Raw genomic sequence first — 26,743 nt, 5'->3', positions numbered from 1 at the left:
CAAACCAGAACGACCTGTGAAGGACAAAGAGGGAAGACCGATAACAACGGGAGAGGAGCAACAGAAGAACAGATGGATGGAGTATTTCGAAGAACTTCTAAACCGACCAGCACCACAGAACCCACCAGACATCGCACAGGCTGACACAAACCTACCCATAGCCTGCAACGCACCAACCAGGGAAGAAATTAGGAAGGCTATAAAGCAGCTGAGGAACGGAAAGGCTGCAGGACCAGACAACATCCCTGCGGAGGCACTTAAGTCGGATATAGAAACCATGGTGAAGATGCTCCACCCACTCTTCATGAAGATATGGGAGGAAGAAGACGTGCCAGGAGATTGGAAAGAGGGCTACCTCATCAAGATCCCAAAGAAAGGCGACCTTAGCAATTGTGCAAATTACAGAGGGATCACACTGCTATCAGTGCCAGGGAAATTTTTTAACAGAGTCATCTTGAACAGGATGAAGGACCTCATCGATGCACAACTCTGCGATGAGCAAGCTGGTTTCCGCAAGGACCGATCCTGCACAGACCAGATTGCAGTGCTGCGCATCATCGTGTAGCAGTCGATGGAGTGGAACTCACCCCTGTACATAAACTTTGTGGACTATGAGAAAGCCTTTGACAGCCTAGACAGAGAGACCCTCTGGAAGCTTCTCCGACATTATGGGGTGCCGACCAAGATTGTTTCCATCATCAGGAACTCCTATGAGGGACTGACATGCAAGGTGGTCCACGGAGGGCAGCTCACAGAGGCATTCCAAATGAGGACCGGGGTCAGACAAGGTTGTCTGCTCTCGCCCTTCCTCTTCCTGCTGGCCATTGACTGGATAATGAAGACCTCCACAGCACAGAGAAGGTACGGGATTCAGTGGACACCTTGGACGCAACTGGACGACTTGGACTATGCTGACAATTTGGCACTATTTTTTATATTTATTTATCCTAAACTCAATATTATCAAAATCAAGGGACACTCCACTGGCAACTAAAGTTATTTGCCGTGGTGAGCATTTGACTCGCCATGAGCCCTGTAAAGTAGCCCTATAATCATCTATGGTTACTATTCTTTACAAGTGTAGTATACAGGTATAGTAGCTTCACCAGTGGGTTATCTACAGGTGTAGTATACAGGTATCATAGATTCACCAGTGGGTTATCTACAGGTGTAGTATACAGGTATAGTAGATTCACCAGTGGGTGATCTGGTGATCTATGGAGACCAAAAACAAATAAACAAATGTGCACATTTGGAAAAATATGTCTGTCAGTATTCTCTGAAGTGTTCTTTCATTTGGCAAAAGCATTTCTTCAAAGGTCATACTACAAGATGTATTGTGCTCCTCTATACATCTCCCATAGGCTTCAATAGAACTGGCACCAAAGCAGAGCATTGACGTAGTGACCCTTCCTTCATTTATAGTTTCTTTCTAGCTGACAGGAAATACACTTGGACCAAAGCTGTTCCCTAGCAATACAATTCCATTGAAAAGGTCTATACAGGCATATAAACACCTTATATTTACTGAAACCTTAACCAATACATGGTTTGTAATGCAGTATGAGCTCCAGAGACAGTGGGTGTCATACTGTACCTCGTAGAAGCCCCGGACCAGGCTCTCCGTTTGCTGGGCCACTCCTCTTTCGATGCGCCACTTGACCATGCGCTCAATGTACTCCTTCTTGTTCTTCTCTGACACAGGGATACCTGCCCCACCCGGCTTCAGCTCTCTCTCTGTGATCTACAGGACCACGGGGAGACATTGACACAAACATTTAAATTTGACATTTAGAATTGTATTCTGTTTCCTCCACTGGATACTTATTACATTGTGGTGAAAACATATCTATTGTTTTTATTCCTCAGGCACGTGTGACAGCATTGGCAATTCAGCTTACTGTATTTCTTTTTGCATTTCTCGTTAATATTAATAGCAAATGAGCTACTGTAGCTTGCGGCTAGCAGAGCCTGTTGGTCTCAAAGAGGAATGCTATGAAGTAAGAACATACAGTAACATCATGACAAAAAGAAGAAGTAACTGACATCCAACACTGTACATCCAACCAATACATTTATTACAAAAAATCATTGATGAAAAATTGCTGCATTGATTCCTCAAAACATTTCACTGTTGGCAGTTAAATGTGCCAAAGCATCTTGTCTGATGGAAATACAAAAGAAGAAGAATAACAATTTGAAGCTGAATTCCAGTGTGCATTAAATTATAATGTTGAAAATGAATTGTTTAGATAATCAATACAATAATCATTGGATGAATCGATGATTGGATAATTAGATAATTGTCAGTAGCAGCTCTAGTCTACACTACAGTCTTTAGAGCTTAAACAAATGAATACACACACACACCTGTCCGAAGACCTCCTCGTTGACAGTGAAGGTGAGGTCCAGCATGTCCTCGATGTCGTTGTCCTTCATCCACTGAAGGCTCTGGTGAAACTCCTCATCCAGGAACTCCAGATCACTCAGCTCACATGGGCTGCACATGGGCGGCAATGGTCAACATAGAGTTAATGGATTGCAGGGTTTGTTTCACTCCTAAATGCTTTTTGGTATACAATTGTTACCTGATATTATTTAGCCTATGGAATTTTAAATAAATACAGGAGATTCCTTCATGCAAAGGTCTGAAGATATGGCTAACATTACTCATAGTATTCTTGTGACGTGTTTTGCAACCCAATATGGCACAGTGAAACAGCTCAATGGCCACTGTTCATAATCCACCATTTAATGATAATCACCAGCTGGTTTATTACAATCACCGACCAAGATGTCTACCATGGAATACTATGAATTGACTCCACTGATTTGTCATTTGTGTTTTACTTTACTACTTCGACTACTGCAACGCACTGCTTGCTGGTCTTCCGGCCACTGCCACCAAGCCTCTTCAACTCATTCAGAATGCAGCGGCCCGCCTGATCTCAAACCTACCGAGGTCGGCCCATGTCACCCCACTCCTTAGGGACCTGCACTGGCTCCCCATTGCTGCACGAATCCGCTGCACGGCCCTCGACCTGGCATACTGTGCGGCAAAGGGAACCGCTCCTGCCTACCTCCGGTCAATGGTCTCTGATGACTTGTCGTACAGAACTTGTAAGTCGCTTTGGATAAAAACCGTCAGCTAAATGACTAAATGTAAATGTACTTTGATGCTAGCGATCATAGTGTAAGAGTTGGTGACACTTTTTCCCCCAGATGGCAGATACTGTAGGAGAAAAACCCAAAAGATTAAAAAAGATCCAAATAGATCTTTAAAACTCCAGTGGGTTCAGTGGGTTCAGATTTGAATAAAAGATGTCCAGTAAAAATGTTTCAAGTTTACCAAGCTTTAATAAAATAATTACAAGGATCTGTTTTCTGGGGCGGCTGAGTGGCACAGTGGGCAAGCCGCTCGCCACTAACGCAGGATATGCTGGTATCGAGCCCAGCTCTCTGCGTTGCTACCGGCTTGGCCGGTCGTTCATACTAACACAATTGGCAGTGTTAGGGGTGGGAAAGCCTGTGGGTGGGGATTGGATGTTGTGGACAGCGACTCCTACAGGTCGGTTGGTGCACCTGTACAGCAGAATCAGGAAGTATCGGGGGCAGTGTGAGCCTCCCACGCGTTACTCCTCGCCACTGAGAGATCGTGCTGTTCAGGTGAAAAGATGCGACAGCTGCCTCCTCGTGTACCGGAGGGGACACGTGATGCAAGGCTTGGTCCTCACTGGAGCTGACCAGTGGGAGGCACAGTCTAGCAACGTTCGAGACAGGGGAGGGGAGAATTGAAGGGAGAATTGGCGAGGCGAAATTGGGATGGGAGAAAAATAGAAAAAATAAGGAGAAAAAGTGGATACAAAAAAAAAGGATCTGTTTTCTGGTGCATCAGGGGAAATTCATTGAATGTCTTTGGCCTTCTGCCAGCTTATATACCTAACAAGCGGGTGGTCATGCAGGCATGACCACCCGCATTTCACTGTATGCCCTGTATGCCGTGACAAATAAAACTCTTGACTTGACTGACTTGAAGTAGATATATTATCAGGGTGACAGTTGCCTTAAAAAAAATGGTTTTCACCAAACTCTACCATCTTCCTATTTTGGTTCCTATTTAAACACATACGAAAAGGTCACTTTAAGGAAAGAACTGTTGTGGTTCTTGTATAGTAGGCCTATAGTTAGTAATAGCAAGTATAGCATAGGGACATAGAGTAAAACTGTATATTGTATAGTAGTGTAAATAAGACCCAGTGCCTTTAATTCATAGCTAACATTGTATTGCATTATCTCAGGACTTTTTAACATGTCTATTTTATGTCTATTTTATTATCTTCTACTTATTTGATTTACTATTGTATTCTTGCACAATCGAAGCGGGCATGGCCACCCGCATTTCACTGTATGCCCTGGTATGTATGTGATAAATAAAACTCTTGAATCTTGAATCTTGGTTTGTGTCTGGTTTGTGTGAAAGGAAGGCGTGGAGGATGGTATATTGTATAAATTATACTGTATGTGCCGGCTAACTTCATCTATGTCTATTAGGGGTGTGTATTCATCCGGCGACTTCATGGTACAGAGGTCACGGTTCAGTGTGTGGATTCACACGACTACATGTCGTCTTTTCTTTTTTATTATTCCGGTGCAATGTGTATTTATTGCCACAAGATCATAATAAGTGATCATAATACACATCTGCGAGTGCGACCCTGGTCAGTAGTTGAAGGGCTAGAGAGAAGACGTATACGCAACAGATAAAGATAGCAGTCGTGGCAACAATCAATCATGGCAAACAGTCAAAGTTATCTTTGCGTTATTATTTAAGATGGGTCTGTGTCTCCCGGGAACGACCAAGTTCTGGTCCATCATACATGTATCTCAGTTATAGATCGTATAGCTTTACGCTCTGCTCTATTGGAACTATCCCTTTAATCCATTCTAATAATGAAAAAACGTTCACATGCACACACCCACTTGCCTGGCCACACCCACATCCGCTCCTATATAAGCGGGGTCATGGCCACACAATCAGCTCCTTCCCTACTTTCACCACAGAGAAGTTTGTGTATACACCACTTTAGTTTAGTGCTAAAAGTAGTTTGTTGGAAAGGAGCTACGTTGACATTGTATCTTTGTTTTTTCTCTCTCGCTAATTTTCGGAAAAACAAAGAGATAATGTCTTCACCGTCGGAGGGTCTAGACGACTACAGCTCTACCCTCCACCAGCGCTTCACTGTCGCGGCATCCTCCGTGCGTCGTGGGGCGTTCCTGGCTCCACGGTTGTGGCAGACAGGTGCACTTGAGCGACGCCCGGAGGGGAGTGTGCTTCGCAGAGGGGCCGTTGAGCTCCCATCTCCTGTGAGGTGGCTGAGTTCCGGCCCTGGTTCCCCTGCCAGAGGGCAGTCGGCCGACAGGCGGACAGTTCCTCTGGTGGCCGAGGATTTGCGTCGCAGACTCTTCGCCTCGGCTCGTCGTAGGATGGCGGGGGTGAACGGGCTAGTGGCAGTGTTGTGCTGGAGCCGAGCAAGAGTTCCCTCGCCTCTTCTCCGTATCCGATGGAGACTGAGGATTTCATGGAGGGGGCGGGGGCTCTCTTGTTCGAAGGCCCGGCGGAGACGAGTCACTCTCCCCTTCAGGGAGTGGCAGAGAGTGCTACGTCTCCCTGGGGACCCTCGTACTCTGGGGCTGGGTTAAGATCTCCACCCCGGAGACAAGATGCCCAGCTATCTGCCGCGTCGGACGACGGCTCCCGGTGCAGCCTCCCGTACACGAGGGACGCGAGTGACGTGGAAGAAGGGGAGTTGCTTGCCTTGTTCCCCGAGCTCATGGCGTTGCCGCAGCCACTGCCGGCACCTGTTCCCGATGACATGATCATCTCTGGCAACGCCATCCTGTGAGGGAGGCGGGCGTTGTCTGCCCATTCTTCCCAGCGATGGAGGCCTACGTGGCGCGGGGACAGGTAATATCCCACATCGTCGGCCTTACCCCCTCCTACGTGCCAGTCACGCGGGTAGTGGGTTTGGTCCAGGGGCTGAAGGACGGGGTGCCTCCACTTGATAGCCCGATGGCATCCATCCTTAAGCACCGAGATGGTGTGGGAGCCATTACGAAAGCCATTTCCCCATGGGAAATCGGCTAGGCAGTTGGCTTCATGGAGTGACCAGGTGTACATCACCTCGACACAGAGCCTGGCTGCAACCTGCAACATTGCGCAGCTGGCTCGCTACATGTCGGGGCTGATGGCGGGCGGGGCGGTACTGGACGACCGTCAACGGTACCTTCACGCCCAGGCGGCTGGAGCCATCCTGCATCTGACTCAGCTGCAGGCGATAGCCGCCGGGAAGGAGCGCGCCCTGGCCACTCTCATCCAGCGCCACCTTTGGCTGGAGCAGGCGGGGGTTCCGGACCGGAGGAGGATTCCACTGCTCGAGGCCCCCCTCTCCGATGCTGGACTCTTCGGGTCGGCTATGCAGCAGATGACGGCAGCCTGCAGAGAGATGGAGGAGGAGCACTCCGTGCTCCAACCCCACTTTCCCCGACCCGATGCCACCGGTGACGTGAGGAGGAGGCAACGCCGGCAGAGGTCTGCGGCCGTCGCCACCGTCACCACCGCCACTGCCGGGCCTTCTAGGTACACTAGGGCCAGCTACCGCTGCAGCCAGTCGCCCTGCGCCCGGAGGGATCGACGTGACCAGGCAGTTCCTCAGCACCGTCCCTCCGGGCCGGCTTCCTGTGGGGACAAACGGCGTTCTAGGGGGCAGACGATGCTAGTGACTTCCCCTGTTTGCCCCCCCCCCCCCCCAAATATGATTTTTGTTATTAAATAAAGGGTCCCTCCTGGTGAGGGACTGTTTTTTGTTACGAAATGTGTGTTGATTCACTATATATTTGGGGATACGGTGTAAACCCTCAGCTACTGCTGGGGTTGTGCTCTTGCTTAGGGGGTAGTGCAGTTTTCTCTGAAAATAGTTTGGTCGCTATTATGTATGACTTAACAAGGCCTGTAGCTAGCACTTGGTCGAGGACTTATGTCTTCTCTCGTCATAAAAGACGGCGTTCCTCTTGCAGTAGTGAGAGTGAACTTTTGCCTTTTTTATTGTGTAAAGAGGGTTGTGTGTATCGTGTTTTTACTTTTAAGTAAACGTGGCAATGAGTGCACAACTGAGTTGGGTGTTAGCCTACAGAAGTTTACATATATAGCTCTTGTACCAAGGCCTTGGCCCCTCTCTTCAGTCTGTGTTTTTTCTTTACTTTAGGGTAAAGGTGTAAAAATTCAGGTGGCAAGTTCGCACATGAGCCTGAAGCCGTGTATAAAGCCAGTTTTTTGCACAAACGAGGTTATCGTCTGTGGCTGGCATGCAGAATGTGAAGCTATTGCCCTAACGGGTATATGCGCTTTCATGTAGCATGCTACAACTGGTGTCATGGCGCTGCTTTGTTGTTGCATCGTATCAGGGGTGAGGGGTCATAAGGGGTGGACTAATAAACCCCTCCCCCCTTTACTGATTGGCCAGGAGGTTGGACCTCCTGCCTGTCAGTCTCCCTGTCGGCTGAGGGGTCAGCGCGTCACAGGGAGGGGGAGGGGGGGGTTCCCTGGTTTCACTCCATATTAGGATGGGTGGGTCACAGGATTTCCCCCCGGCCATGGAATACGTCACTGGGCGTGTTTTTTCCTATTGGCCATGAGACATCCGTGAGTTTTCAGGCTCTGTGCTGCAGACCGCTGTCATTGTCAAAGTTGGATGATGCGATGCATTCGGAAACGGTTTGTTTTCTGCTCTGCTCTCTATTAAAGTGTGTATTGGGCCGTTGGTCACTTGGCCCAATTATTACATGTATCTTTTTCAATTGTTACTCACGTAGAGGTCTCTCTGGGGGAACTTCTGTCTTCCCCTCTTATGTAAAGAGCAGAATTGACAGGGTTTTACCCTCAGACCCATCATATGAGACCCGTGTCTGTGTCTTATAGGCCGGCTTCCTGCTGCTCGTCCCAGACAGCATGGAGGAAACGTTGTCTGGTGTTTCTTATTAGAATTCGCCATCGATATTTTTCGGGTTCTCGACGTGCATATAGCGCTGGCACTGGGTGCTTTCCATGTGGAACCACTTTATGGCTGGTGCGCCTTGGTTGCCCAATGAATAGAAACAGCGTTTTCTATGCAGGCAGCTGGGAGGGAGATTTGTATCTCTACCGAGCACCAGTGTACTAGGTTAGACTCGGCGGCTTGCATGCATCTCCGGGGGGAGATGACGGAGTAGATAAAAACATTGGCTATGAGGTGGGCCACCGGGAGCAGTGCGTTCGCGCACTGACCGTCTTGGTGGCGCCCTCTGTGATGTTTTGGATCGACACGCGTACCTACCCCCCTCTTAGGACTGGGGATGGCGGCGTGACTAGGACACGGGACTGGTTCTGGTTGCGCCGGACCAGGTCAGTTTAACCCGTTGCCCGCCGGGGCACAGGTCTTGGTACCCTGAAGGACTTTGTGCTTTTCCGGGGGGAAAATGCCGGGTTGGATCGGGCATCGCGGGGATTGATGTCGTGGATATGTGTGTCATATGTATGCCACCACGAGTTGCCCTTAACAGTGACGTGCTTGGTCCATACTGTGTTGTACCTTGCACTGTGTTAGGGGGCTTGGTCCTTCTCCATTTGTTTCACCCCTCCCTCCCTGCTAGGATGGGGATGGGAGGGGGCTGTCTGGGAGGTTGTTGTCAACTCCTCTAGGCATCCCTGTGTAGGTCCCGGTCCGCCGGGCCCAGGTCCGAACTCGTTCTCGTCGACCTGTTGGCCTGGGTTAACCCTTTGAAAACTGAAACACTTGTGCTGCTTGTATAGCCTGTGTATACACGCAGTTATGTTTCTGAGTTTTCTTTGTGGGTTAAGGGAACAACCGCCTCCTGTTAAACTAAACATAGGGGGGTGATTGGTTCCCTGGTGTGTTGGTAGCAGAGTCGACTCTCGGGTTGAGGCCGGGCCTGACCCCGTCTGCCCGAGAGTATGCCCCCACATCTTTCATGACGTCTGCCAATTGTGTCAGCCTCTTCTTTGAACCTCGAACCCGCTGGAATTGGCGGGGTCGGGTTTGTGGAGGTTGTGACATGGTGCACAGCATACCGAACACCCCTTCCGCCAGGATACTGTTCTTGCAGTAGACCCTTAAGCGCCTGTCTAGTCCACAGTGCTCCGGGCACAGGTTGAGTTCTGCTCTTGGGGCCTGTTGCCTGGATTTAGGGATCAACCTCCTTGGAGGGTTGTCTCCCCGGCACGCCGACTGGCCCCACAATGTTGTGGGAGGGTAGCCTCTTGAGGAGAGTGCTTCAGATCGGCGTGCCAAAGGGGGGAAGGGCCTTCACTTGATTTGGGCCCTGTCCGATACGCTGGTGATGTGGCCGTCTGGTGGGGTCTCGATGCCGCGGCCTTGTTGACCTCACCAGGCCCCTTTTTCAGGGGGTCCTAGTCCTTGGGTTTTCCTGGGGCTGGGACCTCCTCCACGCTCCGCTGCTACGGCCTTGCCACGGGGTTGGGTTCTTGACCTTCGACCCTGTGATGTATGGGGCTGTGACGGTTATTTTTTGCTTCACGTCCGTTCTCTGGTGGCATGTGGGATGCGTGCTCGAGTGGTCGCAGGCCCTTCTGAACGAAGGTAAGTCCCACGGTCTGCTCACCCTTTGCGTTTGAGGTGCTAAACCCTCTTCGCACAGTCGGATCCGATCTCCCTCCCGTCCTCCACTAGGGGGGGCCGGGGGGGCTCGGATCCTCCCCGATCCTGATGGTTGTAGGGGGCCTCAGCGGGTGCATTTGTCAAGCTTTTCGCTCTGCTCAGCTCCTGTGTTCCAATAGAGCAGAGCGTAAAGCTATACGATCTATAACTTAAGGTTATTCTATAACCCTAGTTATATGAGTATAGTGAGCGCTCTGCTCTGACTCACTGAGGACCCCACGGTCTTCTCCTTTGGTGGTGAAAGACTTGGGAAGGAGCTGATTGTGTGACCACGACACCACTTATATAGGAGCAGATGTGGGTGTGGCCAGGCAAGTGGGTGTGTGCATGTGAAAGTTTTTTCATTATTAGAATGGATTAAAGGGATAGTTCCAATAGAGCAGAGCGCTCGCTATACTCGGGTTATAGAATAACCGTAAGTTCTGTGTGGGTCCGGGGCTCAACTGTCTTTATAATGAGTCATACAAATGTTTACATATTCTCACTTCTTCTGATAATGTTTATTATAATTGGTTCATGGTATGATATCGATAATGTTAGCTAGATATTTGTGGATCTTGATAGCTAATTTTAGATATTGTTAGCATCCTGATGTGCCAATCACTGGAGCCAGGCAGAAAAAACAGGGTCAAAACCATTGTTCACTTGATGTGTTTAATAATAATAATAATAATAATAATAATAATAATAATAATAATAATAATAATAATAATAATAATAATAATAATAATAGATCAAATTTATATAGCGCCTTTCATAGAACCCAAGGTCGCTTCACAATCAGGACAAAAAATAGGGCTAGGGAAATAGGGGGAAAAAAGGGGATGAGGGAAGGTAAGGGATAATGGATAATGGACCTAATCTAAACTAACTGATGGGGAAAAGCCTTGGTGAAGAGGTGTGTTTTTAGAGCAGTTTTGAAGGTGTCCAGGATTGGGGCGTTGCGGATTTCGGGGGGGGAGAGAGTTCCAGATGGTAGGGGACGCCACGCTGAAGGCTCTGTCCCAGAAAGTCCGTAACCTGGTGCGAGGGATGGAGAGGAGACCTAGATCAGAGGATCGTAGGTTCCGGGATGGAGTGTGCTGGTGGAGGAGATCAGACAGGTATCGGGGGGCGAGGGCATGGAGGGACTTGTAGGTGAGGAGCAGGAGTTTGAAGGAGATGTGGTACTTGACTGGGAGCCAGTGGAGGTGGATGAGGGTGGGGGTGATGTGCTGCCAGGGCTTGGTGTGAGTGAGAACCCTGGCCTGAACTGAGAACCTGAGAACCCTGGTTTACTGCTTGTTATACAACGGCATGCAAATTTCTCGATTCTGATTGGCCATTTACACGTCTTTATTGGCAACAATCCACGGTCCTGGGCTCAGGACCCGCCCACAACCGAATCACATATCACTCCCCGGCTCACTCCGGGAGAAAACAAGATCGTGGACAACAAATGGATATGTTGATAGCACCATAACGACTAAATATGAAGCGATTCTGTCAAGGGGAGTGTGTTAGTCCTTTAAACAATGTTGGATGATGTAATTGATGGGTCTTGAGTCAATCTAGAACAAAAGAAAAATCGCGGATTGATTGATTGATTAATTGATTGATTTAAATTTCTACTTCCTTCCCACTGACTGCAGCGTTCACTCTCACACTGTCCGACGCTGGCGTACCCACAAACACACACACACACATACACACACACACACACACACACACACATACACACACACACACACACACACACACACACACACACACACACACACACACACACACACACACACACACTCCTGTCTGCAACAGCGGGGGAGTCAGACTGAGAGAGAAGCAGCGCTGTTTTAAGTGAGCATGGTCTATTGAATTGATTGATTGGTTGATTGCTAATTTTATTACTGTACCCCTGGTTTCCAACTGGTTAAGTTTAGGCTAAAAGAAATAAATAAAAAAATAGGGCGAAGAAAACGTTTTTTCCTATAGGGCAAAGAAAACGTTTTAATTTGTTTTACCTACTTTATATAGAAGCATCTAAGAATGAAGTTCTATGGAAAGTAGGTCTGCATTCCCTTAACAATTGTGTGTATTGAGCCGTACTGTATTGTACCCATTCTGCATCTGGTAATAAAATTTTCAATCAATCATTCCAATAATACACAGTTGGATGTGTTAGTTGGTTGGATGCACTTCAAGCTGCTTCCACATGAGGCAACTTCTCTCAATAATTCCAATAATACACAGTTGGATGTGTTAGTTTGGTTGGATGCACTTCAAGCTGCTTCCACATGGAGGCAACTTGTCTTTTTTGTAGTTGTGGGAACTACTTTTTCTGGCGGATGGTTTTTTCAATAAATCTTCGATTAATGTGTGTTTATTGTATAGAAATAAGGTTGGATGAATCTGGCAGTTGTATAAAAGCTTTACACCACTTGTAGTCGTGATTTGTGACCAATAAACCATGCCTAGGGGGGTCTAACGACCACCCCTAGGCATGGTTTATTGGTCACAAACCACTCCTGCACGTGATGTAATGCTTAAATACACTACAGGGCAAGGCTCTAGCAACTATCTCAGGGAGGACTATACAAGACTATGTGGGACTAAGTATAACTTGCACTATTGTCTGTTCAAAAGAAATTAAAACAATAAAAAATAAATTAGCCTTATGCATTTGGGATTTTTGTTGCTATTTTCCTGTTCCAAACTCATACCGAACTGTGACTCCAAAACCGAGGTACGTACCGAACCGTGGCTTCTGTGTACCGTTACACTCCTAATGTCTATATGTGTGAGCGAGTGCATGTGAAATGATTTATTATCTTGTTTTGTTCCAAATGCTCCAATTACTTTAAGCACCCCAAATCTATTTAATCAATAAAAATTGTAATCAATCCTCTTCAATGAAATAATTCTCACAGTCTAGATATCCCATTATACCATTCTGAATTATGTTTTTGTGCTTTGTTTTTCTAGAGGGGGCTTTTGAAATGTAAAATAATAGACCTAAAATGCTGATACTAAATGTACTTTGTCCTAAATAATGCACGTTATATATACGGCGCTCGCGAGGTGCGATATACACATTATGTGGTTATTTTAATAACGCGCAGCATTGCAAATGTGAACCCCGCGGGGATGTTTTTAATGAATGAAACCTATCGCTCGTTTGACTCTGATTCCTTTCATATTCTCCGCTGTGGATGTTTAACAGAGCGCCTGGATTTTGTTTCATTCAAGCATAAATTGAAGTCTTCATGCGTGTATTGTGGATATGAATTACGACAAATCTGAATATGTGGATTGTTGAATTGTCACTGTCACTCACAGGGGTGTAGCTCCAGATTCTGGGCCCCCTGAAAGAATGTATTTGTAGGCCCCCAGTGAATGCGAGCGTGCGTAAGCGCGCGAGCGGAATTTTTTTGTGCCATTTTTTTATTGATGAAAACGCATAATATGGTTTTTACCTATACATTCGGATCAGAGTTCAGCACCTGCACTGTTGGTGGGTGAGCCTAGTAAAGGATGTCGCATTGCGTTCATCTTCAATGAATGGACCAATGCAATAGTCTACCAAAGCCCCCCCCTCTCTCTCTATATATCTCACACACATACACACACACACACACACACACACACACACACACACACACACACACACACACACACACACACACACACACACACACACACACTTCAGAAACAAACATAGTATCAATGAGAGCATCAATAATACACCTGAGTGATGTCTAATAAAAAAAAAAAAAAAAAAAAAATGTTGGGGCCCCCCCCAGTGCTGGGCCCTTGGAATCATCCTAAGCTACCCCCCCCCCAGCTACGCCCCACTCACTCACACGTTATTGTGATATTGTAACTGGGATTAAAATGTTTGAGGAGATGCGCTGTTTGATTTGATGACGTGGATGTGACTTGAGAAAATTCATGAGCAATTGCAAGCCTTTGACATTTTGATGAATACATTTGAGAAAATGCATTTATCTGTTCAAGCACTGTTAGTGTGATGATGAACAAGAAGGTGATTAACATGACTGGTGTCACTGGTATAAACTAGGGATGTCCGATATTATCGGCCTACCGATATTATCGGCTGATATCGGCATTAAAATTTGATATCGGAAAATATCGGTATCGGTTTAAATTTTTTTACATTTCTATAACCTTTATTTACCCAGGCAAGCAAGTAAGAACAAATTCTGATTTTATTTATTGTCAAAAGTATGCATAATGTTGTGTTAATTCCACAACAAGAGACATGTAATGTTAATTACCTGAAATTATTCAGTTTTTTGGGGGGGGGGGGGGGGACCCTGCATATATCGGTATCGGTTGATATCGGTATCGGAAATTAAGAGTTGGACAATATCGGTATATCGGTATCGGTAAAAAAGCCAATATCGAGTATCCCTAGTATAAACCAAAGGTTAATCAATTCAATGCATGTATGGATGATGTCCGAAACAGATTAAAACCTGATTAATAGTGAAACTGTATAGCATCCCTCCAAGCCTCTCTTATTTCGGGGGTCGAGCCTTGAAAACGTTGGGAACCATGTATTTATAGTACAGATACAGCCAGAAATAGTCATGGAACAGCTGTTTTGGGGCCGTTTTGATGCCGTTTGGAATGTTTAATGTTAACAATGACCAGCGGGGGCGCTCTCATACAGCTGGTGACAACTGCCCGACGCACCGGCTTTTTGTTCATTCATTGGAAGCTCGAGTTTTATTCAGTTCCATTACAGCTGGTGACTTCATTCATACAGTAGGATGCTACAACGTCCTACAGTATGTCTACAGACTGCATGATTAGAATGTTGCTGAGTTAAAGAATGAATAAGTTAAACGTGTAAATTCAGCAGTCAAAGTGTATATTAAAACGTGTCAAATCTAACTTCATTAGACGGCCGACGTATGGCTCTCTTGTCCATTCATTTCATCAGAAGAAAGCGTTAGTGTAATGCTTCTTGTTAACAATACGTTTGTGTACGCAATGTCGCTGATTAAATATAATTAAACCGTTAAGACCTGTCGCTCTCATACAGCTGGTGATACCTAAGCACATACAGTACAGATATTCTCATAAGTATCTATTAATTTGTATCAATTAGATACTCTTTGGGCTTGTTTTTGTCTACTTATTCTAAACGAGTTTAACTAATTATTTTCGCTAGCAAGATCTCATTCGATTATTCATTCCATTAAGCCTACTGCCAGCAGGCACATTTAGAGAAATATAATCTGATTGATTGGGGTAATGAATGATTTAAAATTAGCCTATAGATTATGCATTTAACTTGTCTGCAAGGCTATTGAGCCGTACTGTATTGTACCCATTCTGCAATCTTTTAATAAAGTTTTAAATCAATCAATCAATCAATGCCGTTAGAAAATCAGGATTTCTGCGATCGACACCTGCTGTCTTTTCAGGTGAGGCGGCCGCGCGCAATTATCCTGACTATCAAGTCTGGTTCGAATTACAGTTTTTCTCAATTGCTATGGTGCATTTCTCTGATCAGAATTAAAGTTCTCATAACCTCCACAACATTTTGTAATTTGTGCACATCATAGTAGCAGTTTCTCATTCCTCCGACCAAATTGCAAATGCTTTTGGACATGCATCAATTGCTTTCATACAATTCTCTGCTGTTTTATAACATTATCATTTGCTTAGGCCATGTCAGTCAAGATTAACTATACTTATGACTGCTGAATAGTCATTCCCTATAAAACTAATAGTCCTCATTTCATTGCTTGAGTCATTACATACAAATATGTTGAACTAGTTGTCAAAATCTGTCAAGCCAATTTTATACATTTCTTTATAATTTTACATTTATTTATAATTTTTCCCCTGAATGGAGCTGGATGCCAGGGAATCGCTGCACACATTCATATATGTTGATGAGGCGGGTTTCAATCTGGCAAAAGGTAGAAGGCGTGGAAGGAATCGCATTGGACAGAGAGCAACCACTGATGTCCCAGGCCAACGAGGAGGGAATATTACAATGTGTGCAGCCATCTCAGAAAACGGCGTCCTCACCCATATGCCCCGCATTGGTCCATACAACACACAACATCTGCTGACTTTTTTAGACACTCTTTACAGGGACATAATCTCTGAGAATGAGAGGGGTCTAAATGGCGACCATCTGACCAAGTACGTTGTTGTATGGGATAATGTGCGTTTTCACCACGCAACTCTGGTCACACAGTGGTTTGCAGCACATGAAAGGATGCTGGTGGAATATCTCCCTCCCTACTCCCCATTCCTGAATCCAATAGAGGAGTTTTTCTCTCCCTGGAGGTGGAAGGTATACGACCGGCATCCACATACCCAAATGGCCCTGCTAGAGGCCATGGATGCAGCATGCGATGCCATAACAGCACAGTCCTGCAGAGGGTGGATTCGCCACTCAAGGAGATACTTTCCTCGCTGCATTGCCAGGGATGATATTCGCTGTGATGTCGATGACAATATGTGGCCAGACAGACAGGAGCGTCTGGATGTGAATGAATGATTCCAATTCAGTTCCAATATGTACTGCAATATTACGTATTTACAGTTGTGCATAGCTCTACCCAAAGGCCAAAGGGTGTTTCTTATGTTTGTTGTAAATTAGTTTGTATTTTTTTTTTGCACAATGCTGTGAACAAATTAAAATTGCAAAGAGCATATGCAGTAAAAATGTGAAACATACGTGTCTTGTACTCATTTACCTCACTAAATACAGCAATGTGTAACTGTAGATTTCAAATGGCTGTGCAAATAGTGTATAGTGCTGTCTTAAGCATCACCTAGGTTTTGCAGTTTGTACTAATTGTTTTGAGAAATGCACTAACAGTTATGAGAACTTTAATTCTGATCAGAGAAATGCACCAAAGCAATTGAGAAAAACTGTAACGAGACTGAATCAGCGTTCGAGGAACAGGGAAAGCCCGGATTCAAACATCGGGTTAATTGAATCTGGATAATGGGACTTTTGATCGACTTAGTTGAACCAGGTAGGGGGAATAGGGCCCAGGCTGGTATTACATCTATGGTACCCACCATCTCTGCAAGTGCTCTTGAGCAAGGCACTGAACCCCAAATTGCTCCAGGGGGGGCGCTGCATTGCAGGCAATCTGACCTCACTAAGGAAATACATGTGTGTGGTAACAAAGTTAAATTGCCTTGTGTAAATTTACAATAAATTAATTATCACCTATTTACAAACCATGACGCCTGTATTTAGATGTGTTTAGACATTTGGCAGGAGGAAAGGTTGTTTGTACAAAGCTATTAATATGGAAGTACTCTGGCAGATAGGGTCCCTGCCAGCTGTAGGCTGGGGAGACCTGCCTGAAACACTCACTCAGCAATGAGCTTTTGGAACAAAGGGGATCCAAATGGAGTTTTATGGGAAACACTCACACGCAGCAGGCTGTATTTACAGTAATTTAGCCTACTGTCTGTATTGACTGTAGTAGTCACCATTGATTGATTGAAAACTTTATTAACAGATTGCAGAATGGGTACAATACAGTACGGCTCAATACAAACAACTGCTAAGAGGATGCAGACCAGAAACATACTTTTGTCGTGTTTACATAAGGGTCCTCCATTTTCAATTCATCAAGACATTTATGACATACACAAGACATACAAATATACAGTACTGTTTAAGAAAATGTGTGTGTGTGTATATATGTGATATGTGTATATATGTGATATGTGTGTGTGTGTGTGTGTGTGTGTGTGTGTGTGTGTGTGTGTGTGTGTGTGTGTGTGTGTGTGTGTGTGTGTGTGTGTGTGTGTGTGTGTGTGTGTGTGTGTGTGTGTGTGTGTGTGCGCGCGCGCAGGCTTGCATGTGTTAGCAATGCACCAATACTGATACGGATATTAGATATAGGGCTGATTTGATTCAGAGTATTTACGTCATCAATTCTCAAATCTAACACTGAAAGCCCTGTGTACTGTAGCATGTCAGAAATCAAAGCAATATGATGTGTATATATGGCACAGGGTATGTTGGATCTACTATAACTAATGGAGAAAAAAAATCATTATATCTCAATAATTGGTTTGAACTAATAGTCCAAGTCTATACTGTTCAGTAAAACTAATAGTCCAAATCTATACTGTTCAGTAAAACGAATAGTCCAAGTCTATACTGTTCAGTAAAACATATAGTCCAAGTCTATACTGTTCAGTAAAACGTATAGTACAAGTCTATACTGTTCAGTAAAACTAATAGTCTATACTGTTCAGTAAAAATAATAGTCTATACTGTTCGGAAAAAACGAATAGTCCAAGTCTATACTGTTCAGTAAAACATATAGTCCACGTCTATACTGTTCAGTAAAACGTATAGTCCAAGTCTATACTGTTCAGTAAAACGAAAAGTCCAAGTCTATACTGTTCAGTAAAACGTATAGTCCAAGTCTATACTGTTCAGTAAAACGAATAGTCCAAGTCTATACTGTTCAGTAAAACGAATAGTCCAAGTCTATACTGTTCAGTAAAACATATAGTCCAAGTCTATACTGTTCAGTAAAACGAATAGTCCAAGTCTATACTGTTCAGTAAAACATATAGTCCAAGTCTATACTGTTCAGTAAAACGAATAGTCCAAGTCTATACTGTTCAGTAAAACGTATAGTCCAAGTCTATACTGTTCAGTAAAACGAATAGTCCAAGTCTATACTGTTCAGTAAAACATATAGTCCAAGTCTATACTGTTCAGTAAAACTTATAGTCCAAGTCTAGACTGTTCAGTAAAACGTATAGTCCAAGTCTATACTGTTCAGTAAAACGTATAGTCCAAGTCTAATACTGCTCAGTAAAATGTATAATCCAAGTATATACTGTTCAGTAAAACGAATAGAGTAGATTGGTACAGGTTTTGGAAGATACTGTATCAGTAGTAAAAATTGGCAGTGGCGCATCCCTAGTGTGTGATTGTTGTCTGAAGCACTCTATTTCACCTTGAAATCAATTGCACCCGTGGAATGAATGAAGGTGACCTGAATTGAACTGTAAAAAAAAAAAATTTGAAAAGAGGAGAAGACAGGCACTCACATGCGCAGCAGACCTTTGTAGAATGGACGAGTGAAAAAGGCATCCAGCAGGTACTGGTGGACAAGGGCCAGTCCCAGGATACGCCCGCTGAAACGGAACCTAAACACAACACAGGAAACACAGTTGGCTAGAGGGATGGACAATATGACAGTGCTAAATCTGAAAGTATCTACTATACCTGTATACTACACCTGTAGATCACACACTGGTGAATCTACTATACCTGTATACTACACCTGTAGATCACACACTGGTGAATCTACTATACCTGTATACTACACCTGTAGATCACACACTGGTTAATCTACTATACCTGTATATCACACACTGGTGAATCTACTATACCTGTATACTACACATGTAGATCACACACTGGTGAATCTACTATACCTGTATACTATACCTGTAGATCACACACTGGTGAATCTACTATACCTGTATACTACACCTGTAGATCACACACTGGTGAATCTACTATACCTGTATACTACACCTTTAGATCACACACTGGTGAATCTACTATACCTGTATACTACACCTTTAGATCACACACTGGTGAATCTAATATACCTGTATATACTACACCTTTAGATCACACACTGGTGAATCTACTATACCTGTATACTACACCTTTAGATCACACACTGGTGAATCTACTATACCTGTATACTACACTTGTAGATCACACACTTGTGAATCTACTATACCTGTATACTACACCTTTAGATCATGTACTATCTATCTATCTATCTATCTATCTATCTATCTATCTATCTATCTATCTATCTATCTATCTATCTATCTATCTATCTATCTATCTATCTATCTATCTATCTATCTATCTATCTATCTATCTATCTATCTATCTATCTATACATACACCCCTCCATCCACCCATCCATCCATCCAATCACTGTCAAATCCATTTAGAGAAAATATAATTGTAATCTTCAAACTGCTGAGCCAAACTTCAACACATCCATCAGCCACATGCACCCCCACGTCTATTCTGGGATCAGCACATAGCAATCAGAGCAGAGAAGAGCTGAGCAGGGACAATTTATTTTTAGGAAATCTCCTCACTGTTAGAACAAGATAGGAAGATTAGCTTATAGATAGATAGATAGATAGATAGATAGATAGATAGATAGATAGATAGATAGATAGATAGATAGATAGATAGATAGATAGATAGATAGATAGATAGATAGATAGATAGATAGATAGATAGATAGATAGATAGATAGATAGATAGATAGATAGATAGATAGATAGATAGATAGATAGATAGATATATAGATAGATAGATACTGTAAAGCTCACCATTCGTGGTGGTTGTCTACGAAGGCAGACATGGGGCTGATCTGAACAGTGTAAGTGTCATTAGCGGAGTACTCAAACAGGCCGTAGTAGGGGTTGAACAGTTCTCTGGACACCAGGAAGAAGAACTCTCTGGAGGGTCCGCTGTAGTCCAGCCTGGATTACACACATTTGAACAGTTTAAATCTGTGCAGTAAAGATATGTAAACATCTTTATTAAGCTTAAATCTCGGAGTTGAGCCAAGTAGGACTGAACAAGAGAAAACCTTCCAAAACAGTGAAATTGTCCACACAAGCTCTTCTGGTTGGGTATGACCACACATGCACACATTTCACCAGAGAGGTCAGAGTACAGAGGCAGGCATTTGTGGTGCCGCTGGCACAGGTTGTAGTTTAGTGCCTTTATTCTTTTTTTATTTTTATTATAATAATAAAAATGTATGAAGCTAGCTAAGGTTTTACCTCTATGATAATATAATCTGTATACAACAGATCCAAGCAATTACAGATCAGTGTCAGTTCTCAGTGTGACTTCAAAGATCTTGAGTTTTGAGAGTTGTACATGATCAGACTTATGATTATGTCAACCGTTTAAATCTATTTTATAAGTTTCAATCAGGATTCAGGAAGTACTTTTCTACTGACACCTGCCTTCTTTATTTAACTGAATATGAAAGGAAAGTGATCTTGGCAGACTGTGTGGAATGGTGTTATTAGATGTACAAAAAGCCTTCGACACAGTCTACCATGGCAGGGGTTCCCAACCTTTTTTCCCCCAGGGACCCCCAAACATCTCTGATGAAATTCCTGGACCCCCCTCCTAATAAAATACCATAAAATACTTTTTTTTGTCATTTTAATACTTTTTTTGTCATTTTAATAACAAACTGCTTATACACAGGCATATGCATCATAATTAGACCCACTATGCTTCTTTGACTTGTGCCTTCAATCAACAAATCTCATCTTGCACCATATGTATTTCAAAATTTTGGCCAATATTCAAATCCTGTATTCATCCTCTCAAATCAGGCCCTAATGGTGAACGGTTTGCATTTATGTTGAATGAAGTAAGAATCCACTGCAGTAAAAATATCCTCACCTCGAGTGGTGGTAGTAAGGTTGACTGACATGAGAATGTCCTGCTTCAGATCCTCATTTTCGATATATTGCACATAAACGATGAGCACAGCCTCGTCTGCGACAGTTGTAGTTTCATCAAGTTGTATGGCAAATGGACCCTTTCTAAGCTTTTCTGACAGCTGCTGCTCGCAATCACTTGACATCTTATCAATTCGGTCTTTCACTACATTGTTCGAGAGTGGTACTGATTTTAGTTTATCCGCCACCCGTGGGCCGCACAGTTTCTAAACCATTTTGATGCAGGCTGGTTTGATGAGCTGCTCGCCAATATTGTGCGGTTTCTTTGCTTTTGCAATTCAAATCGAACACTCAAAGGAGGCTTCGGTAGCCTTCTGTAAATCACTGCCACCCCTGCTCCACGCTACTCTAACATCAACAGGCTTGTTCGCCTTGAGAGACTGTTCTTTCCTCCGAAAAAAGTCTGGATCCTTCCCAACGGTTTCTGGGTGCTTAGACGCCTGATGTCTCTTCAGCTTGCTGGGCTTCAGGCTCGAGTTTGCCAACTTTTCTCCACAAATCACACACTCAGGTCGTTTGTCTGGTCCCTCAGTGAAGCCCATGGTGATGTAATTTTCGCGATTGCTGTAGGTCCTACCTTTTTTTGCAGATGAGCTGCCGTCATCTCCTTTTCGTTTGTCACACATTTTCGCCTCTGGCGGCTGACTGCAGACGAGCCGAGAAAGTTAACTAGCGTGCTAGGCTAGCTACAGAAAGTGATACAGTCAACTGATTCGCGTTTTAGCGGCTACCCGGTAGCCTACTGTTAACGTTCAAAAATCATGTCTAGATGTTTATTTATTTATCTTAATTTTTTATTGTAGTGGAGAGACTATTCATGCTTCTGATGATAAAAATATGCTAATTAAATATTTATCTGAAAGAAAAAAATTATAAAAAAAAAAGACCTCAAATCATCTGTGGTCTGGCGGACCCCCTGCGCCCCCTGGCGGACCCCAGGTTGGGAATCACTGTACCATGGTCACCTACTGTATAAGATGGAGGCCACTGGGCTAGACAACAAAGCTCTTGGCTGGATCAGGTCCTACTTGGCGGAGAGAGAGAACACAGTGAAAGTACTGTAAGTGGCACACTCTCCTGTCCCAGGGGCCTTATGTGTGGTGTTCCACAGGGCAGTGCGCTCGGGCCCTTACTGTCCCTACTGTCCATTAATGACTTCCGAACGACCTGTTCATCCTGCCAACTCTTCCTCTATGCGGATGATTTGGCTCTACTTGTCTCACATAAAGACAAACTAGTATTGGAGAACACACTTACTGTAGCAGGGAGCTTAGTAACAAGCTTTCCTTGCACTCAGGTAAGACTGAAGCCATACTCTTTAGGACAAAAGCAAGACTTAGTAGAGCCGGGGACATTCGGATAGGATTAAATGGGACATGAAAGGCGGAGCCAGGCGGCATGGGATAAAGACGTGTTTCAGTTTGGCTCCCCAAAATCCTCTTAAAAACACACTTTTCCCCCATAGTCTTTATTTTATTTTTGGATTTGATTTGCTTTTTGTTTGGGTTCATCGAATATCTCTGTTTTTGGTTTAGATATGACAAGCAAGTGAGCTGTGGGTCGAGGCATGGCGACGCCAACGGCCATTGGGTCCTCCTCGACTGAGCTGAGTGAAGCTAGCCTTGCAGCCATCAGCAAGCTAGTTAGCATGCTAATATCAGACTCGGCGGCAGAAACGGAAAAACGCTCTGCTAAGATACAAAACACTAACAATGCCCTCCAGATCATCACTGGATGCCTGAAGTCTACACCCGTCTTCCTGCTGCCAGTCCTTGCAGGAATTGCACCAGCTGGCCTACGACAAGAAGCTGCCACTCGCACCCTAGCAAGGAAAGCAGTGAAGCATGACTGGCACACCCTACACAACACCACAACAACAGCAGCACCTCTGAGCAGACTCAAGTCCCCCCACCCCTACAACAAGGCAGCACAAGAGATGCTCCGTTCCACCACTGAGGACCTATCCAGAAATGGATGGCTGGCGGCAGCCAGGAAGAGAGTGGGAGAGCACTGGGCCAACCCGCATCCACCACTACATCTGGGATCCAGGAGATGGCGCCACAGGAGACGATCTTCCACGCTGGCAATGGGTTCTGCTGAACCGTTTAACGTTTAAGAACTGGGGTTGGTCGCTTTAAAGCATCATTAAAGAAGTGGGGCCTGGCAGACAACGCTGCATGCGAGTGTGGAGACCCTGAGCAGACTGTTGAGCATATCCTGACCATCTGCCCCCTATACAGACCACCCTCGGAAGCCAGCCTCTTTGACGTGGGACCAGAGATAAGGGCATGGCTACAAGATACGGAGTTAGGGCACTACATTTTGCCTAGCCCACCGTTGTGTGAAGCGGCCCATAGAGCTGGCTCAGCGATGTCCGAAAAGAATCGAGCACCAAGACCCATTGTTGTGAGGCTCCATGCGAAAGAACTGATCATCCAAGCGACCCGCTCCAAGAGGGGAGAACTGTGCCTTGGAGAACATAAGATCGCCATTTTCGAAGATTTTACACCTGATGTACTGGCGCAGAGAGGGGAATATCGGGAAGGCATGCCCCAACTATGGAAGCTAGGTCTCCGACCTACGCTGCTTTTCCCGGACAGATTGTCAGTGAAAATGAAGGGGAATGAACGACGGTCAGTATGGTCGCTAATCAAGGCAGAGGAATATTTGAAGAAAGAGATGGTTGACTTAGAGAATGACCGATAATGACTACTGCGCGAGCTCATTCAAGCTAGCTGGACATGTGCTTAAAATGTAGACACTGTATTATCATAACAAGCTGGCCTCATGCTCGTTTAGGCTAGCTGGCATGTGCTCTTGTGCTCATTCAGGCTAGCTGGACAGGTGCGTGAAATGACACTATGTACTATCATAACAAGCTAGCCTCGTGCTTGAATACTACACATACTCATTCAAGCTAACTGGACATGTACTATGTTCATTCAAGCTAGCTGGCCTACCATCATAGCAAGCTTGTTGGGGCTGGCTGGGCAGGCGCTTGAATTGACGCAACTAATGTGATGTGGCCTGACATACTTGCTACGAGGACTATTGACTGATAATGTTTAGTTTTATTCTGTTTCATTTTTTGCTGCTTGAACAATATCTTTCTACAATGTTTCAACTATGCGGTCAGCTCACGCTTTAATTAATATTTGTGTGGGATGTGTGATGGGCGGGCCACAAGGAACAGCGTGGCCATTGTTTGTTGTTTGATGTTTGATTCTGTGCGGGCTAACGAGCTATAGCATCAGGAGGCCTTATTTACAATTTCAATTGATTAAATTCATTTATTTTGATATAGTATATATATATACTAGTATGGTTGCACTAGACACCGATCGACACAGGATGGTGCAGTGACTGTGAATGTTGGGAACGTTTCGGCATCAAGCCTATGTTTAACGTAGGGACACATTTATGTTTATGTTTATGCTGGTAGTGCCGATGGTAGATCGGTATTACTTTGTATTATTATTATGTTTGGCTGGTTGTTAACCGGCCATGAACCTTACGTTCATGGTTTTTGAACTATTGATCTTAATTGTTGAACGTTAACGGGTTGGCCGGCTTTCAATTCGGTGGGGGGTGGTGGGATTGTGGGTGAAGGGAACACTTTGTCATTACCAGGCAGCAAGCCGGTGGATATACCATCATCGGTCGCAATTACAAGTAAAATTATCATATGGGTAGATTGGGTTTGTTCATGGTGTATGGACGGGGAGCACCATTGTACTCCGCGCCCATATATGTGTGTTCCTGAAGCCCAGGGGTCTCATCCATCAGCTATTGGGGGGCTAGGCGGTTGGCCCAACAAAGCGCCAAGTTTGTAGTTTGTTGGTGTTATGTTTATGCTTATGTAGGATTACTGCTATTACCAACCAATGTGCCTAACCAGATGTACTGTGAGATGCTCGATTCACTTTAACCAGAGACTATATTAACCATTGTTTTTTACTTCAAGACTAATGGGGGGTTTACGTGTTTCTCTGATTGGCCGCGACGCCCCACGTGACAACGCCTAGCACGCCCCGCGGCAGAGTGGAGCGGCAGAGGCGCATAGGTTGCCGCGGCATTATGTATTCCTAATCCTCCCTGTTTTAACATCGACGGTTAGCTCAACTCGTTCCTCAGCTTGCTGTGGATCCTGCGGTCAGTTGGTGACAAGTTCGAATCACTTCAATTTTTTTAATTTTTTTTATTACGTTTAATTAATTTATCATCTCTTTATATAAACGTTCTTTCGCCGGTTAAGTTTAGGCATTCTTTCGGAGTTGGTTAAGGTTAGGGTTAAGTTTAGGCATTCTTTCGGAGTTGGTTAAGGTTAGAGTTTGTCTTAGAGCATGGCAATAGAATGCCTTTCTTTCTTTCGCCGGTTAAGTTTAGGCATTCTTTCGGAGTTGGTTAAGGTTAGGGTTAAGTTTAGACATTCTTTCGGAGTTGGTTAAGGTTAGGGTTAAGTTTAGGCATTCTTTCGGAGTTGGTTAAGGTTAGAGTTTGTCGCAGAGCATGGCAATAGAATGCCTGTCTTTCTTTCGCCGGAGCAGCAGCCTATTTCCGCTCTGCGTGCTAGGCGTTGTCACGTGGGGCGTCGCGGCCAATCAGAGAAACGCGGAAGCACTCTTGGGCTGCCTTTAATATAGACGCCGCCCGGACTCCTCGGGGTCAGCATTCCCCGGCTCTGTCCTGTCTACATTGGTATGTTTTTAAACACATAAACAAGTACGACCATGGCTAAATTGAACACTTTAATATGGAATACAGGGGGGCTGAACACACCACACAAGCCACCAGTGTCCTTTGCTTATTAAAGAGAAGGAAAATTGACATAGCTCTTCTCAGACGTATCTAATCACAGCTGACAGCGAGGCTGGCGAACCGACAATATCATGTAATTTCCTCATCCTCTGCCAACAACAAAACAAAAGGAGTCGCTATAGTGACGAGACGTAATCTAGATATCAGGGTATTGGACGTATGGTCAGACACAGAGGGGAGGATAACAATGGCAAAGGTTGAATATTCTCACAGGAAAATAGCACTAATCGCATTATATGCCCCTAATACATTTGATGCAATGTTCTACAAAACAATCACCAAAATGATGTTAGAACTTAACAAATACGCTTTCATAGTGGGTGGTGAGTTCAATGCGTGCTGGGACTCCATGATGGATAGATCCGGCTCCTCAGAAACATATGATCAAAAACAATCTTCTAATGCCCTCACTTAAGCTGCAACGTCCCTCATATGGGACGTTTTTCGGATTTTTTGCAACCGGCACATTGGCGACCCCTAGTGACTCGGGTGTGCATATTTTGTAATACAATATATATAACTAATTGAAGGCTTATTTGTTGCCTGTCGATAGCGCCAAAATCCGACAAAATCCGCTCAGTGGTTCTCGAGTTACATGCCGGTATTTGAGGCTTGTGCAAAGTACACGGTATTGCGCAAAATACCACTCC

The 26,743-nt window shown here is 44.6% G+C and overlaps 1 protein-coding gene across 1 annotated transcript in view; it reads right to left on the bottom strand.

The window, feature by feature from the left end:
- Positions 1 to 26,743, bottom strand: part of hecw2a (HECT, C2 and WW domain containing E3 ubiquitin protein ligase 2a) — a gene marked incomplete at both ends in the record, with an annotated part of 229,646 nt that overhangs the window by 24,713 nt on the left and 178,190 nt on the right. The window contains 4 exons of the mRNA XM_084309394.1: positions 1,598 to 1,744; positions 2,371 to 2,500; positions 18,795 to 18,893; positions 20,118 to 20,270. Of these exons, the coding sequence (XP_084165520.1) occupies positions 1,598 to 1,744; positions 2,371 to 2,500; positions 18,795 to 18,893; positions 20,118 to 20,270 (529 nt within the window). The remainder of the gene's footprint in view (positions 1 to 1,597; positions 1,745 to 2,370; positions 2,501 to 18,794; positions 18,894 to 20,117; positions 20,271 to 26,743) is intronic.

Source organism: Notolepis coatsorum (genome assembly GCF_963971535.1).
Source record: "Notolepis coatsorum genome assembly, chromosome: 3".
Lineage (NCBI taxonomy): Eukaryota > Metazoa > Chordata > Actinopteri > Aulopiformes > Paralepididae > Notolepis > Notolepis coatsorum.
The sequence above is the reverse complement of the archived record's forward strand: the minus strand, read 5'-3'. Positions and strand labels throughout refer to the sequence as shown.